Here is a 15,069-nt window from a genome sequence, read left to right on the forward strand (position 1 = left end):
TGACAATCCGGACGAATCTTCCCGTTTGAACTCCGCACGAAATAATTTCTGGATGGATGAGGCCTTGACGCGGATGTTATGTTGTACAAATAATGTTATAACAATTATATTGAAATTGCCTGACAATAGCTTTTTTTATATAAAGTAATGAGCACTCAAATGCAACTTAGGCTTCGTTTGAGACAAATTTTGGCTACTTTATAAAACTGTTTTTTAGTACAAAAGTTTTTAGTTCAAAAAAAAATTTGTACTAAAAAGCTGCTCTAGAAAGCACCAAAGAAGCCGTCCCAAATGAAGCTTTAAGAAAATTTTCAAATATTTTTTCTAAGAAAAAATAAGAAAGAACGGCAGTGAGGCAGCTTGAAATATAAATTAAACTTCTTGTGGGGAAAAAAAAGATTCATGGGATGATATCAGAAGCCTAAAAAAAAAAAAAAAACATTTTTCTAATAAAAGAAGTAAAATTGTATTCAATCATTAATATCCAACGAGCAATAAAACATTTGAAAATATACCAAACAATAAGCTATCCTTATAAGCTTTCAGAAACAAGGAAGGATACACAAAAGAGCTTACAGGCAAACGGAGTTGAAATATGTATATAAGAGAAAAAAATATTTCTTACTTGGAGTTTGCAGTTGTGTGCTTATGGAAGGGCCAGAGATTAAACCAACGTTCCAAGACTCCAGCACTCTTGGACAAGTTGTCAGAAAAAGTTCGTCCCTGGGGATTTGGAGGTGGAGGAAAATCCTCAGCTGGCATTGCAAATGGCCTTAGCATCTTCTCCATCATTTCTAACGTAAGATATGCTCCCACTTCCTGTAATCTCTCTGGGCCCATTATAGGAAGCGTGTGCTCTTGATGCAGCAGAGCGGCATCAACACCGTTATTAGGTTCCTGTAAGGATATTGGGATAGATTTATGTGATTTAGTGCTCATAATTATGGGGAGGCTGGAAATTTCTTGATAGTTGCTCTTATTTTAATCTACATGAAATTGATTATATATATATATATATATATGAATGAAATTTTCTCGAACGAAAGTCAAAGTCCTGGGTTTCTAATAAGGCTACCACACTCTATCTCTGGGGAACTTCTTAGGTGCGGAGACCGGGCGTAGAGATACGTCTGGACATCCACTTAAAATTTGACACGTAAAGTGTACTTTGGTTGCACTTTTTTGTGAGCTGTACTAGCGCTTTATTTGCGTTTTACCTGCACTTTAGTTGCGCTTTGATTGCTCTGTTGTTGCACTTTTTTACTTCTCTTTACATGCGTTTTGGCTGCGCTTTTGATGCGCATGGCTTAAAGTTCCGTGGACACATTAAATATATAAAGAAAAAAATAAATCCAATTGAATATCCACGAGTCCACTCCACGTGTCAACATTTTATTAGAATCCGGACATAGCTCTATATACGTACGGTATCCGCACCTAATAAATTCTCCTATCTCTGACTCCTTATCATCCTTTTCCTATTCAGAAAAGTTCCAAGTGCTCTTCTAAACTAATAGGTGAAAAACTGTCAACAACAGGAAGACTGAGAGATTACCTCAAGCGGGCTTAAGTCTGCACCGCGACTGAATGTCATCTCAATGCGGAACCTCTTTGGATCTTCCAGAAGCACCTGGGATACGGATAAAATCGAAGAAATCTTTAGTATTTCAAGTGGTAATGTTGCCTCAGAAGCTACTGGACAAATGTGCTTCATCCAAGTTCACACATATTAGCGAGAAATTATTGCATGCAGATAACATAGTAAAATATTATTTCTCAACACTTCATCCCTGAGTACGTTATCTGCACGCAATAATTCTCCATATAAGGGTTTCTAGTAATCTCTACTATACAAGATTACTAGTGATTAATACTTGTAAACAAAGGAGTAAGATCAATATAACGGACCTCTGTATTCTCGAACATTCTTAGAACAATATAACTCATATAATCAAGCTCTCTTGTCTTAAATAGCCGCTCAAGACCACTGTGACGGACAAGGCTGTCTTCTTCTTGAAGGGATTCATCAAAATTGCAGTAGCGGAGAACATTCATTAGGGAATGTATGTGAGATTCCTGTCATTAACAAAAATCATACAAAACATTTAAATTATGCAGAAGTAAAACGGTACTATAGTATTTAGTTTATTAAATTATGCAGAAGCCTTAACGAATCATGATAATGGTAGTTTGAAATGAAGGTGACAAAATTGTGGCTAAATGAGACCCCTGGACTGAGCAAGCCGCAAGAAGGATAAACAACTAAGCAGTCAAGAAAATTCTCTGGCGACAATCCAACATTTGTAATCCAGACTGAAGCCATCATTCACCAACAACCACCATGAGATGCACTAATACTCATGCTAAGACTCGCCACTCATCACTGTGAAGAAGGATTTGGGAAAGAGAAAGTATTGAAGGGCTGATGGGGACATCAGATCGTGGAAGGTGTATCAGAGACGTGGCCGCCGATCTACGGCCACGATCTAGTCTTTATATTTTTGAGTCATTTGTATTATTTTATTATTCATGTATTTTCTTATTTGCTTAGGTGTCATTTTGTTTCCCCGTTGTACCCTCTTATGAAGGGATGTCATATGTAAGCCCAAGGGGCATTTGTGTCTTTTTGTTTTGAGTCCTTTGTATGAAGCTTTATATAGCCCTTCTTATTTTCTTTTGAGATTAATGAATGACTATTATGATATTTTTCTACTCTTGTGCTTTGAGAGCGTTTGAGAGTTCTTGGATAGAACATTGGAGAGATCCCTAGGAGAGGGAAATCGGATCACCCACCAACCTTGGAGACGGCCGGGTTCGTGGTTTTCTTCTTTGTCTTTTCATCTTCCCCTTGTCGAACTCCCCCACCCTCCTCCACCATAAGCCGCCGGCCACCTCACTCGACCCCTCATCCTCCCTCAACCTCACGGCCCAAGCCCACCCCGACCTCCCCATACCGTCGGCCATAACCCCTGCCGCCGCCCCCACTTCATCTTTTCCCCTTAAAACCCTTGCCTAATTTGGATGATTTAATTTTGGGCAGATTTTCAAAATTCAAATTCAACCAATTTGAAATTTGAACTGTTTCCTAATTTACGAATTCCTATTTTTGGTAAGTTTCTTAATTGCATCCTCTTTGAATTAAAATTTCAAATAGGATTTAAAATATCCTTTCCAAATTTTCAAATCCCAATCAATCAACAATAATAGCTCCCCATAATTCCAGCCCACTTCCACTAATGCCGCCGGCCCCCCTGGACTTAAATTGGGATTCATTTCCTAAGTACAGAATCCTATTTTAGGTAATCAATCCAAGGCACGTTATTTTCCCTCTAGCCGAAATTCCACCATGCCTTTTTCTGTTTGATTTATTCCAAAAGGAAAGTCCCTATTTGGAAGCAAATCAAGCCTTATTTCCCTCCCTTCTCTGCACCGCCTCTCCCTCTTTCTTCCCACGTTTCTTAGGCAACCATTCGACACCTGAATGTGAAGTCCATTGTTCCTCCCGAACACCTTTTCTCCTAATCCCTGAAACCTGAATTTCCTCTCGGGTTTTGAATAAAAACCTGAAGCTAATTTCAGATTTCTAGAAGGGTATTTGGGGGCTTGTTTCCTCTCTCATTGCAAGAGAAACTTCTTTCTCCTTGCTAGCATTCAAGAGTCCTATCAAGTACTAAGGAGATTTTACATTCCATCATTCATGAATGGCGGATCCGGCAACTGAATACGGCATCACTTGGGACGAAGACTGCTTCACCGATATCCTACAATCTACCTTCTTCAACGTGAACCTGCGGATTGACCATACCGTCGAAGACTATTTGGAGAGGATCCTAGACACTTTTGTGGAAGCTATCGACGAACACTTCAAAGACGTCAAGTGGACGATCTCCACCTCTCCCTAACGAAGGTTTCTCTTTTTCTATTACATCTTAATCCTTTTAGTCTAAATTCTCAGTGGTTTGATTGCAGTCACGACGAACTCCTCCGCTTCGCTCTTGCTTAAGCTTAGTAAGTAGGATTTGAGTGCATTGCTCATCGTGTTGTTGTCTATTTAAGTTTGGAAGCTTCAAAATTCTTACCATGTGATTTTAAACCTAAGTGGATAACCCCTAATTGTCTTATTTCGTGTTTGAATTTGCTAGTAGAATTATTCTATAATTATTCTAATCATAAGTTGTGCAAAATCTAAGTGAAGTAAAATATTTCATACGTAGTCCTGCATCAAGGGCAGGGTATCAAATGCGTTTATCCCATTTTCTAATGAAAACCACCATGCTGGCCACCATGGACGTCACCCTTTTCTCCAGAGATTTGAAATTTCCAACGAAACTTTGCAAAATTGCAATCAAGAAAAGAGAGCACCATGAGACAATATAGCTAAAGAGAGTTTCCTTTCGGCAACATTCATAGTTCCACTACTTTGAATTCTGTACGTTATGCATTCGTAAAAATACATGTTTAAATGGCTTAATGGGCTTAACGGGCAATCCTACTTAAGGTTATTTAATAAATGGTCTCTTTATCACCTTCAACCAGTGAAGGGATTCAGATGAGTGTTATTAAAGGCACCAAGTACCCTCAAGATAATATGACTGACAAGAATCTGATCTCCACACAGCAAAAACAGTAATACAAAAGAGAAAACGTAGCAAAAATTATCGAGGAAGAATGAAATTATGGGCTAATTCATTTTTAAATCAGCACAACAAACCAAGATACAAGTTGATCTACTATTCTTGAGGTAGATCTATTCTCCCCAAACCCTAGGCGCCACTAGGAACAACTCCAAAGAGCTACAGTAAAAAACACAAATCACATAATGAAAATAAAACAACCTAATTAATCATAAATAAGCCTATCTAATTCCCTCCCAAATCTAAATTCAAATAAGCCTTCTTTCCCAAAATAAACCCTCCTAATTTCCTCCCAAATTTGAATTCAAATCAATCATCTTTTCCTAAATAAACCTTCAAAATTCCCTCCCAAATCTAAATTCAAATCAGCAATCTTTCCCTAAACAAAGCTTCCAAATTCCCCCTCAAATCTGAAATCAAATCATCCATCTTTCCATAAATAAACCTTCCTAATTCCCTCATAAATCTGAATTCAAATCAACCATCTTTCCCTAAATAAACCTTCCTAATTCCCTCCGAATTTTGATTTTCTATGGTAAGTAATTAAAGGTAGAATTAATCCCCTTTGAGGCCCCCTCTCTCCTTGCCTGCCGCCCACACTAGTGAGGCACACAGGACACTTCGCCCCCTAGCTAGATCGGCCACCCCTTGCTTGGGCCGGGTTGATTGGCTAGATAGGCTCAGTCAGTCCATCAATACTCCCCTTCCAAAGAGTCACCTTGTCCCAAGTAGAACGAAGAGAACTATTGCTGAATAAGTACAGTTCCCATGTTGCTTCATAGACCAACAAAGTTAACAATGGCACGCTGGTCATCATCTTCTTCAACTCCTCAAAGGCCTTGGTAGCTTCTTCGCCTCAATTGAAATTATCCTTCATTAGTTGTTCGGTCAAAGGCCGGCCTATTAAACTTTATCCCTTCACGAACTTCATGTAGTAGCCAGTAAGGCCCAAGAGCCCTCTCAACTCCCTCAAGCTCTTGGGTATTGGCCATATTAGCATAGCCTCAATTTTGCTTTAGTCAACTGCTACTCCTTCCTATGATACCATGTGACCCAAATACTCCACTTGAGGCTAGGCAAATAAGCAATTCTTCAAATTGGCAAATAAGTGGCGGTCCCACATAGTGGATAACACCAATCCCAAGTGTTTTAAGTGCTTATCCTCAGTCTTGCTATAAATCAAATATCATCAAAGAATACTAATACAAACCTCTGTAAATATGGCTGGAATACCCAGTTCATCAAGGATTGAAAAGTAACTGAAGCATTAGTGAGGCCAGAAGGCATCACTAAAAACTCATATTATCTCTCATGAGTCCTAAATGTCGTCTTGGAAACATCTTCGAATCTCATCCGGATCTAATCGTACCCTACCTTCAGATCAATCTTCGAGAAAAAACACCTCTCCATAAGCTTATGCAACAACTCGTCAATCAATGAAATAGGAAATTTGTCATGCGTTGCCTCCTCTCAAAAATCCCGAATAAATTGAAGTGATTAAATGTAAATTTAACTGCCATTCATATACACCTTAGGCCATTCATTCCCTCTTTATTCATGTGTTGACCTGCTGTATAAAAAAAAAATCATCAAAATCCTACCTACTCCCTGCGATCCCACGATACACGTCGCTGCCAGAGCACGTCGCCCCCACGTCGCGACCAGTTCGCACGTCGATGTCGCCTCACACACGATCGCTCGCACGACTATTGAGTCGTTAAAAGCCCAAAGCGACAGGGCTTTCGACTTCTTCGACGACTCCGAGCTCTCCCTCTCTCGAATGCTCTCCGACTCCTGCGTAGCTGTTCGACGCCGCTCCTTCTACGACTTTCCCTTGCTGTAGGATCGGAAGTTTCGGCATTTGATCGGGAGCAAGCAGAGGAGCTCGCTTGCTGGAACGGTGACTTTCTCCCTTCGTAGCTGCTCGACTTCGCTCCTTCGTCGACATTCCCTTCCTAAAGGATCGGAAGTTACGCCATTTTGATCATAAGTAAGAAAGGGCGCTCGCTTGCCGTGAAGATAACTTTCTACCTTCTGTGCGTTTCTTCGGCTCCTTCCTAGCTGTCCGACATCGCTCCTCCGTCGACTTTCCCTTCCAGTTGGATCGAAAGTTACATTTTGATCAGAAGCATCAACAGGAGCTCGCTGGAAGTGAAGGTAACTTTCTTCCCTTCGTGTGCTTGCTCGGCCGAATCCCGTAAATCCCAAACACAAAAAAAATGAAATGAATGATATTATTTATATTAATTTTAATTAGTTGTAATTAATATTAATTAATTAGGCTAATTATAATTTAATTATTTTTTTATTATAGTTAATTAAAAAATAATTTTCAATAATTATGATTAATTAAATTTAATCATACTAGCCTTAATCGAAAGTTCTCTCTCATTATCGGGAGAGGTAATTAACTATAGGAGCTTGCGCCTATAGGAAATCAGAACTCAGATTATAAAGTCCTCGCAAAATGAGGGCGAAATCTCTGGGTAGTGTCTTATCTACAAACCCATCTGCCTTCAAAAATTTACCCCGGAACCTTATTCGTTAAAACTCCCTCGCCGAATAAAAGAAAAACGGGCAGAGGCCGGGGACGAATTTTCGGAGCCCACATCATGCCAGCCCAAGTTATAATTATCAAACAGAGACAAGACAGTTCAATAACTGGGATATAAATATGATCTACATACTTTAATGGAGGAACTAATATGAAATTACCACATTCATTTTAACATTTTTATTTCTTTCGCATACAATTGGAACCTTATTCGTTAAAACTCCCTCGCCGAATAAAAGAAAAACGGGCAGAGGCCGGGGACGAATTTTCGGAGCCCACATCATGCCAGCCCAAGTTATAATTATCAAACAGAGACAAGACAGTTCAATAACTGGGATATAAATATGATCTACATACTTTAATGGAGGAACTAATATGAAATTACCACATTCATTTTAACATTTTTATTTCTTTCGCATACAATTTGGCGATTTGTGACTCTTTGTTGTTGTTCAATAATTAGATACACACAATATAGCCAATTTAATTATACATATAACACTTATATTCAAATTTCAATGGTTTTTTCTTATCACAAAATACTCCCTAAGGCACATGTACAGCCATTGGTATATCTAATATGAAACTAACCACAAACAGACGAGTCGATCTCTCATTTAAGTATTATTAGTCAGCACATTGAATCTTTTATATTGAATGGACACACTATTGAGCTATAGCTTTGTGCCTCCACTCCAAAGGGAGCCTTTCCGAGAAGCCCTGAGAACAATAGTTTCAGGAGATTTGCTAAAGAGCACGAAAATTTCACTAATTAAACCATCTAATATGCATAAATGATCTCACGCTCCTTAAAATAAATCAAAACTTTAGAAACATTTGAAAAATAGTGTACACGTACAGATGTGAAGTATAGTCTTGTGCGAACATGTCGTTCTGGTGTTTTGACATTAGCATACCTACATAGAAAAGAGAAATAGTAAGCCCAATGATGAGTAAATAAAAGAGACAAAAGCTAAAAGAGAGTAAATACTTTGGATCTAAACGATATTTGGTTTCTTTATCTTCATCATCATCTTGATCCAATGATTTTTCACTGGTAGAACTATTTCTTCCGGCATCTTCATGTTTATTCCCATGTCTTGATTGGTTATCGGTATCCTCTTTTCTCGACCTCTGAACCATTGCGGTTTTCCCATCACCAAATTTTAGCTCAGCAACACTGATAGCCTCCTCACGAGTATTGCGCAAATCAATTAAAATTTTTCCTAACAATCTGCGGGCTATCTGATACAGAAATAAGAAATGTTATGATAAACAGAAAAGGTTCAATCAAAAGAAACCCACTCCCATAAGGCCATAATAACATAGGAGAAATAATTTTTTTTTACTAGGAACATAATAAGAGGGGTATTAAATGATTTAAAAAGAGCAGTAAACAAAACTAAGTATAGCAAATAATGGAAAGAATGTAGCATATTCTTCTTGAACTAATATTTTTACAAAAGTTAGTACGATCTATAAAATTCAATTCCACATGTTAAAAAAACATTAAAATAAAGAACTGCAGGAATGGATACAAACGTCCTACATTTGAAAGCACATGGCTGGGATGAAGAATTAACAATTCCTAATTAATGTTGAGTATTCTACCACTATATGTTCTTTTCAGGATTTAACAATTCTTCAACATCAAACCCTTCAAAAATTCATTGTGCAACATCTTAAGCCACCTCTCTTTTCTTATATGATTATCAGATCATCCGCCAATTTGTAACCATTCTACTGTGACATCACAGCGTAAATTTCAATGAGTTGCTGCATAAGCGATTGGTTACAATGTAGAACTAAGAAGCGCAGCAGTTTCCATCTGATTATGGAAGATGCCACATACAGATTAACTTAAGTTATGTACATAAATCTGGAAGCGATTCACATATTCCTATTCGTTTTTTAATAAAGCAGTTATAGATTTAATTCGTGAATGCAGCATATCTATTTCACGTAATTTGAAACTTTAGATTATTGCATGATAAGTGTGCAACTGTGCATAACCTTTATTTACACATAAAATGAAAGTTTGCAACAAAATGCTGGCACCGAGAGGAAATGGATCATAGTGAAATGTACCTTTGACCCAATTTCAAGCTTCTGCTTTGGGTTGATGCCGTATTCATTGGGAATAACACCATCTGCTAGCAACTATTAAATAATAATAAAAAAAACAGTTAAGTCCTTTCTGGAGACAAAAACTAGTCCCATTTGTTCTGATCATTTATGAAAAGGTAAGCTTTATTGAAAAAGACTATAAAATGCGTTGAAACGCCACTAGCACTATAAGCTTTGTTGTATTTTATTTTCTTTCATTTTAATGAGAAAACATTCCTCTAGCTTATCCATAACAAGAAAAGGCAATGTTCACTACTCACAAATATAACATTTAGTAAAATAAAATGCACATAAATTGACTTAAATACCCATTTAACTGAAGGGCATGGGCATTGAAAGAGACAACAATAAATACTGGGTCCAAGAAGGATTGATGTATTCAATATTACCCCAGCATAACAAAGAGAAGGGAGATGAAAACAATTCTGAAGAGAAAGTTATCTAACTCGCAAACATATTTGAGTGAGATCAATTAAATCGGCTCCATTAATTAGTATTCAAACTCATAACCTCTGATGGAGCAACCTAACCATTACTCAAAGAGCTACCTCACAACCACTTGATTTCTAAACCGATTTTTAATGAATAAAGCCTTGTTAGAAGAAAGTTATTTTACAAGTCAAAAGAGAAAGATATAGTGATTCTTCAGTTTAAGTTTTACCTGAGCAACTTTAAATAGCTCTGCTAAACCATCAAGATTAAGATGTGCATTATGCAGCATATCATATCTGTTAAAAGATTCCAAAATCAAAGAATAAAGAAGAAATGATGAGAAAAATGCAACAATAATGACAAGCAGCAAAGGAGACATGCACAACATAATATTGATACTAACAACTGATTGCGAACAGGTGGTTATGCAGGAGGAAAAAACAAGACGTTCATATGCTGCTAAGAAGAAAGACTGTAACACGGGATTCACATTTGCATCTGATGGAAATTTTGCACCATCATGTGTTCGACTCAAAACAAAATATTTAAGTCTAGATGTTTTCATTCAGAATATGATGAGGACATCGCTCAGAGATTCCGACACGTGTACCGGTGAAGAGATCGTAGATCGATGGCCACTATTCAGTCTTTACTTTTGATGCGTTTTATTTTATTTTCTGTTTTTCCGAGTTTAACCCTATGGGGAGTGTTTTCTTATTGTAGCCTTAAGGACATTTGTGTACTTTGCCTTTATTTATGTTGGAGGCCTATATATAGTGGCCTTATGCTTTGTAAAAGGATGATGAATATTGAAATGAAATTTTAGTTTTCTTGCTTGATCTCTAAGTGAGTTCATGAGAGGAGAGACCCTAGGTGGGTGAACGCAATACCCGTCAACCATGGTGGATTCCTTGGTTCGCGGTTCGTTATCTTCTTCTTCTCCCTTACACCCCACTCCATTCTTCCGCATACCGTCGGCATCCATCTCCCCTCCTTCAAATCGATAACCCCACCATTTCTCCCCAACACCCGCCTCCTCAATCTTTCCTCCCACCGATCAAATCCCACGACCAAACCCCCTGCCGGCCCTCTTTCTTTCCACCAATTAATGGTAGCTTAATCACCATTAAGACCTACCTAATTTGGCTTACATGATGTTGGAAAGCCATCATTCAATTTGAAATTCAAATTTGAATTTCAAATACTTTCCTAAATTATCCACGCCAAATTAGGAAAGTTTTTCAATCCAAATCTAATTTAATTTTTAATTAAATTGGATTTCTTATTTCATTGCTTAAATGGGTTTAAGGCATTAAGTGGCATTAATTGCTCTCCCCTCCCTCCTCGCCTATGTAAGCCGCCGGCCATACATGGGTTTCCCCCATTTAATGCCCATTTAAGATTCAAGCCTTGTTTGAATTTTAAATTCAAATTCATCCCTCCCTCATTAATACCTAAATCTGAATTTAATTTCGGATTTAAGGTTTTGTCCTCTTTCTTAAAATATTTTCCCTCCTTTCCTCTCCACATGGCCAGCCCCCTTTACCCATGCTTTCTCTCTCCAATCCAATTCAAAATCTCAATTAATGCTTCCCCATTAAAGCTCCCAATCCCACTTTAATTTGAATTCAAAATTCAAATTAAATCACGCCAAATCCATTTTAAAAAATCTGAAATTAATTTCAGATTTTTGATTAATTTCCCTCTCCCCTCTTCTAACCTATTCCAAGCCCCCACCCAAACCGCCCCTCCCCTTCTCCCCACCTTGGCCGCCCCCTTTCTCTTGCATCCCCTCTCTTGGGAAACCCTAGTTTGCTCATGATATTTGTCGCCAAGAGAAGAAGACGACTTCCTCTCCCAATCTTATCATTGGTGCATGGCCGATCCTGAGACCAACTACGGATTTTTATTCGATGAGCAAGGAAGGACAAATATCCTTGGTTCCCCGTTCTTTGACGTCTTCTTTGGCAACGATGAAACTGTTAAATGATACATCAACCGTATCATATACCAACTAACATTGTCAATTGAAGAGCACCTTCCACCAGGTCGTTGGAAAATATTTGGACATCCACCGCCTCCTCCACCGCCGGATACCGTTCCGTCAACGAAGGTCCTCGGCACCGTCTTCCTAGTGGTAATATCCTTCTTCGTATGGTTCAACTTTCTCCGCTAAAGCCAAAGAGTGATTGAGTGAGAAGGTACTCAAGGTGAACCTGTCGTTGTTAAGTGTTGGGTTTTGTTATGAGCATGTAACATTTACTATTGTTTTGGATTTTTTATTAAATTGTTTGGCTAATCTCAATAGCACTTTTTGGCCTAAGCAAGTTAAAAATTTTGAATTCCGAAATCTATCTTTATTGCAAGCAATAATTCTATATTGGCACGTTTTGGTCAATTGATTGTTATAATTTCTCAAGTAACTCCTACATGTTTCACATCAGAATACATGATGATAGCAGTCAAGTTGAGAACCCATACAAATAATCATAAACCAGAAAGTTTAAAGGACGCCATCCTGAGTATAAATTTGAGATTTCTGAATTTTTCTACTGGAAATAATTTTTGTAAATCTGAACAACTCATAAACGGAAAATGAATAGCATATAATAAGCTCAATTGAGTAACTATTTAAACAGATTACCCAAGTTTGAAAGAAAAATCATAATAATGGCAAGTTACTCTAGGTCTTGTTTAAGTTACCTTGTGAATTAGCCAAACAAATTGAAAACTCTGATGTTTATTCTCAAACTGATCAGCAATGCTCGGTTCACATTTGTAGAATATAGTTCCTCGTCAATTATGATAAAAGTTTATTAACTTCTATTTTAAAAGAAAAATTAAGCCTTATGTTTCATCTAGTCATACTATATATATATATATATATAAGAATACTAAAGAAACTTGAGTTTTATGTCAATATTCCCAAGCAACTTATGGCTCAGTTGGTCATGGACATAACAGGGGAACGGGATACAATAGATTGGATAAATCATAACATGGTAATGGCCATGAACACTGGGTCTGGTAGAAAGAACAAGGAAATGATGGAAAATTCAAGAGTTGTAGATAACAACCAAGAGTGTATAGAGTGAGATTGGAGAACAAGCTTCCAAAGAGCATTGAGGAATGACATGGATCCAAAAGATGCTGAATATTGAGGGAAAAATCCAAAAAAACACTACAGACGGTTGACTATAGCCCATAGATTCCTTGTAATCCATATCACAGTAGTTCTTGCTGCCTCTAGCGAAGCAATCAAGTAGGGGTCTGAAGAGTGAAATCCTCAATAAATTAAACAGAATTGAAAATGCTTAAGAACAACACCAGTTTTATCCCAATTACTAGGCTTTATGAATCTTCGTTTGACATTCACAAGAACTAATAGCACCTCAAATCAATATGACAAAATGACAAAATGTCTGAAGACCCTCTCTTGCAGGAGATGAGAGGGAGTCATTAATGCATATATAACTTGTGTTCAGGACTGACTGATCTAGCGGTCCATTTTCCTACACGGAACTTTCAGAAGGAAAGCTCATGGGTCAGTTAAAGATCTAACGAAAAGGAAATTTTGCGCTTGGGAGCTTTCCAATAAAAAGTCTGAAAGTGAATTATCTTTAAACAACAAAATGAGGGTCAGAAATGCAAAAAGTGAAGAAAACAAATAAGAATTAAGTCAATTGATATGAGAGGAACAGCCGATAGTGGAATCTTAGTGGAATTTGTTTAGTATATCATATTAGTTAATAAGTGTCTATTACGTGAGTAATAGATATGACATTCTTTTTTTCCCTACCCAATCCTCTATGTTTTTCGAAGCAGGCCGCAAGTGGCAGGGTAGGGAGAGCTTGAGGTGAAGCTGTGGGCTGCTAGCTGTTGGGGAACAACTGAGGAAAAAAAATCAGTTTTGCTGAATTTAGAAAATAATCAAAAGGAAAGATGTAAGGGCTGTTGTAGAAATTTCAGAAATTTTGGAGAAATCAACAGTGGTAATCTTAATTTAGTGTTTTCTGAAATAATGTTTGCTGAAATTCTTATGTACAGAAATCTGTATTTGTGGGAATAGTAAGGAAAAAGGATTTTTTCCGAAATCAGTATTTGGTGCTGAAATCATTGTGTGTAAAATATGTTATATTACTTGTTGAAATCTTCTAAAATTTCAGCATTGGGCTGCTGTGGAGGCTGCTGTAGACTGCTGTTAACTTCTGAAATCAGCTGTAATTACAGAAACTTGTGAGAAAAAGGAAGAGGAAAAGCTAAGGCACGTAAGGGCATTGCTGTTTGTTGATATTAGGTAATAATGGTTGCTGAAATTTATGTCTTTGTGATGAAATCAATAAGGTGAAGATAAGAAAATTCAGAAGATAATAAAGAAATAAAAAGGAAAGGAAGTAGAGGGGAAGAAGGGAGTAAGAGGTGAGATTTTGAGTTGAATGAGTTCATTTCAAATAATTTTTCATGCAAGTTACATTATTTTATATGCTATATGCATGCATGTATAAATGAAGCTTATATTGTAGGTTGTATACAAGAGGAAAAGAAAGCATGATCTAGCAGAACCAATACCTAGCGATGTGAGATATTCCAGTTTCATTTTATCATTATTTGATCATTCATCAAGAATTATTGAAATGGAATATTTTATTTATGTTATGAAATGTGAAATGGATGATGAAAATGCAAGGTGAAATGGATTAGAAAGGTGAGAGAAGTCATATATGATGGACAGGCTCGCACATGTAAAGGTGAAAAACCTAACGAGGTAAACCCACACTCGAAATTCTAAAAGTTGAGAACTTGGACCCAATCTTGAATAAGATAGTAGCTTCAATTCTAAAAGTTAGGAATGCAGACTCAACCCTGAACTAGAAAGTTGTAAATGTGCAAAAGCCTATAGTCATCATATGACCTGCCTAAAGTGTTGATATCAGTAAATAGAACATGAAATGATGTTTATTATATCATTTTCATATTGTTTCAATTGATTGCAACCATATTATTATTTTTTAAACATTATTTGTGTATGTCATTGAGCTCTAGCTCATCTGCAATGGTTGTACTGCACGAAAGGGGAATGAGCCATGGGGCACTAGATAAAAATGGTAACTAAACTTTTTGTGTACATACACTTTTTGGTTTACATAAAAATTAGAGTAGGAGCTATACAGAAACTTTTGGGTATGCAAATGAATTTTAAAAAGTTTAGTGAAGCTCCATATTTCATTGGAGTATTGTATTTTTGTGGGCTCCGAAAATTCGGCCCCGGCCTCCGCTCGCTTTTCTTTTATCCGGCGAGGGAGTTTTAACGAAGATGCGTCT

At 37.3% G+C, this 15,069-nt stretch overlaps 1 protein-coding gene across 2 annotated transcripts in view; it reads right to left on the reverse strand.

Moving 5' to 3' along the window:
* Positions 1-428: 428 nt before the first annotated feature.
* The window catches only part of LOC110098418 (inositol hexakisphosphate and diphosphoinositol-pentakisphosphate kinase VIP2), a gene marked incomplete in the record, with an annotated part of 93,146 nt that continues 78,505 nt past the window's right edge, over positions 429-15,069 (reverse strand). The window contains 7 exon segments of one of the 2 annotated variants that reach the window (XM_028698086.1): positions 429-897; positions 1,556-1,630; positions 1,909-2,076; positions 8,048-8,105; positions 8,180-8,433; positions 9,277-9,348; positions 9,977-10,043. In XM_028698086.1, the coding sequence (XP_028553919.1) occupies positions 622-897; positions 1,556-1,630; positions 1,909-2,076; positions 8,048-8,105; positions 8,180-8,433; positions 9,277-9,348; positions 9,977-10,043 (970 nt within the window). 2 annotated transcript variants of the gene reach the window in all.

Source organism: Dendrobium catenatum, unplaced genomic scaffold, assembly GCF_001605985.2.
Source record: "Dendrobium catenatum unplaced genomic scaffold, ASM160598v2 fragScaff_scaffold_123, whole genome shotgun sequence".
In the NCBI taxonomy this organism is placed as follows: domain Eukaryota; kingdom Viridiplantae; phylum Streptophyta; class Magnoliopsida; order Asparagales; family Orchidaceae; genus Dendrobium; species Dendrobium catenatum.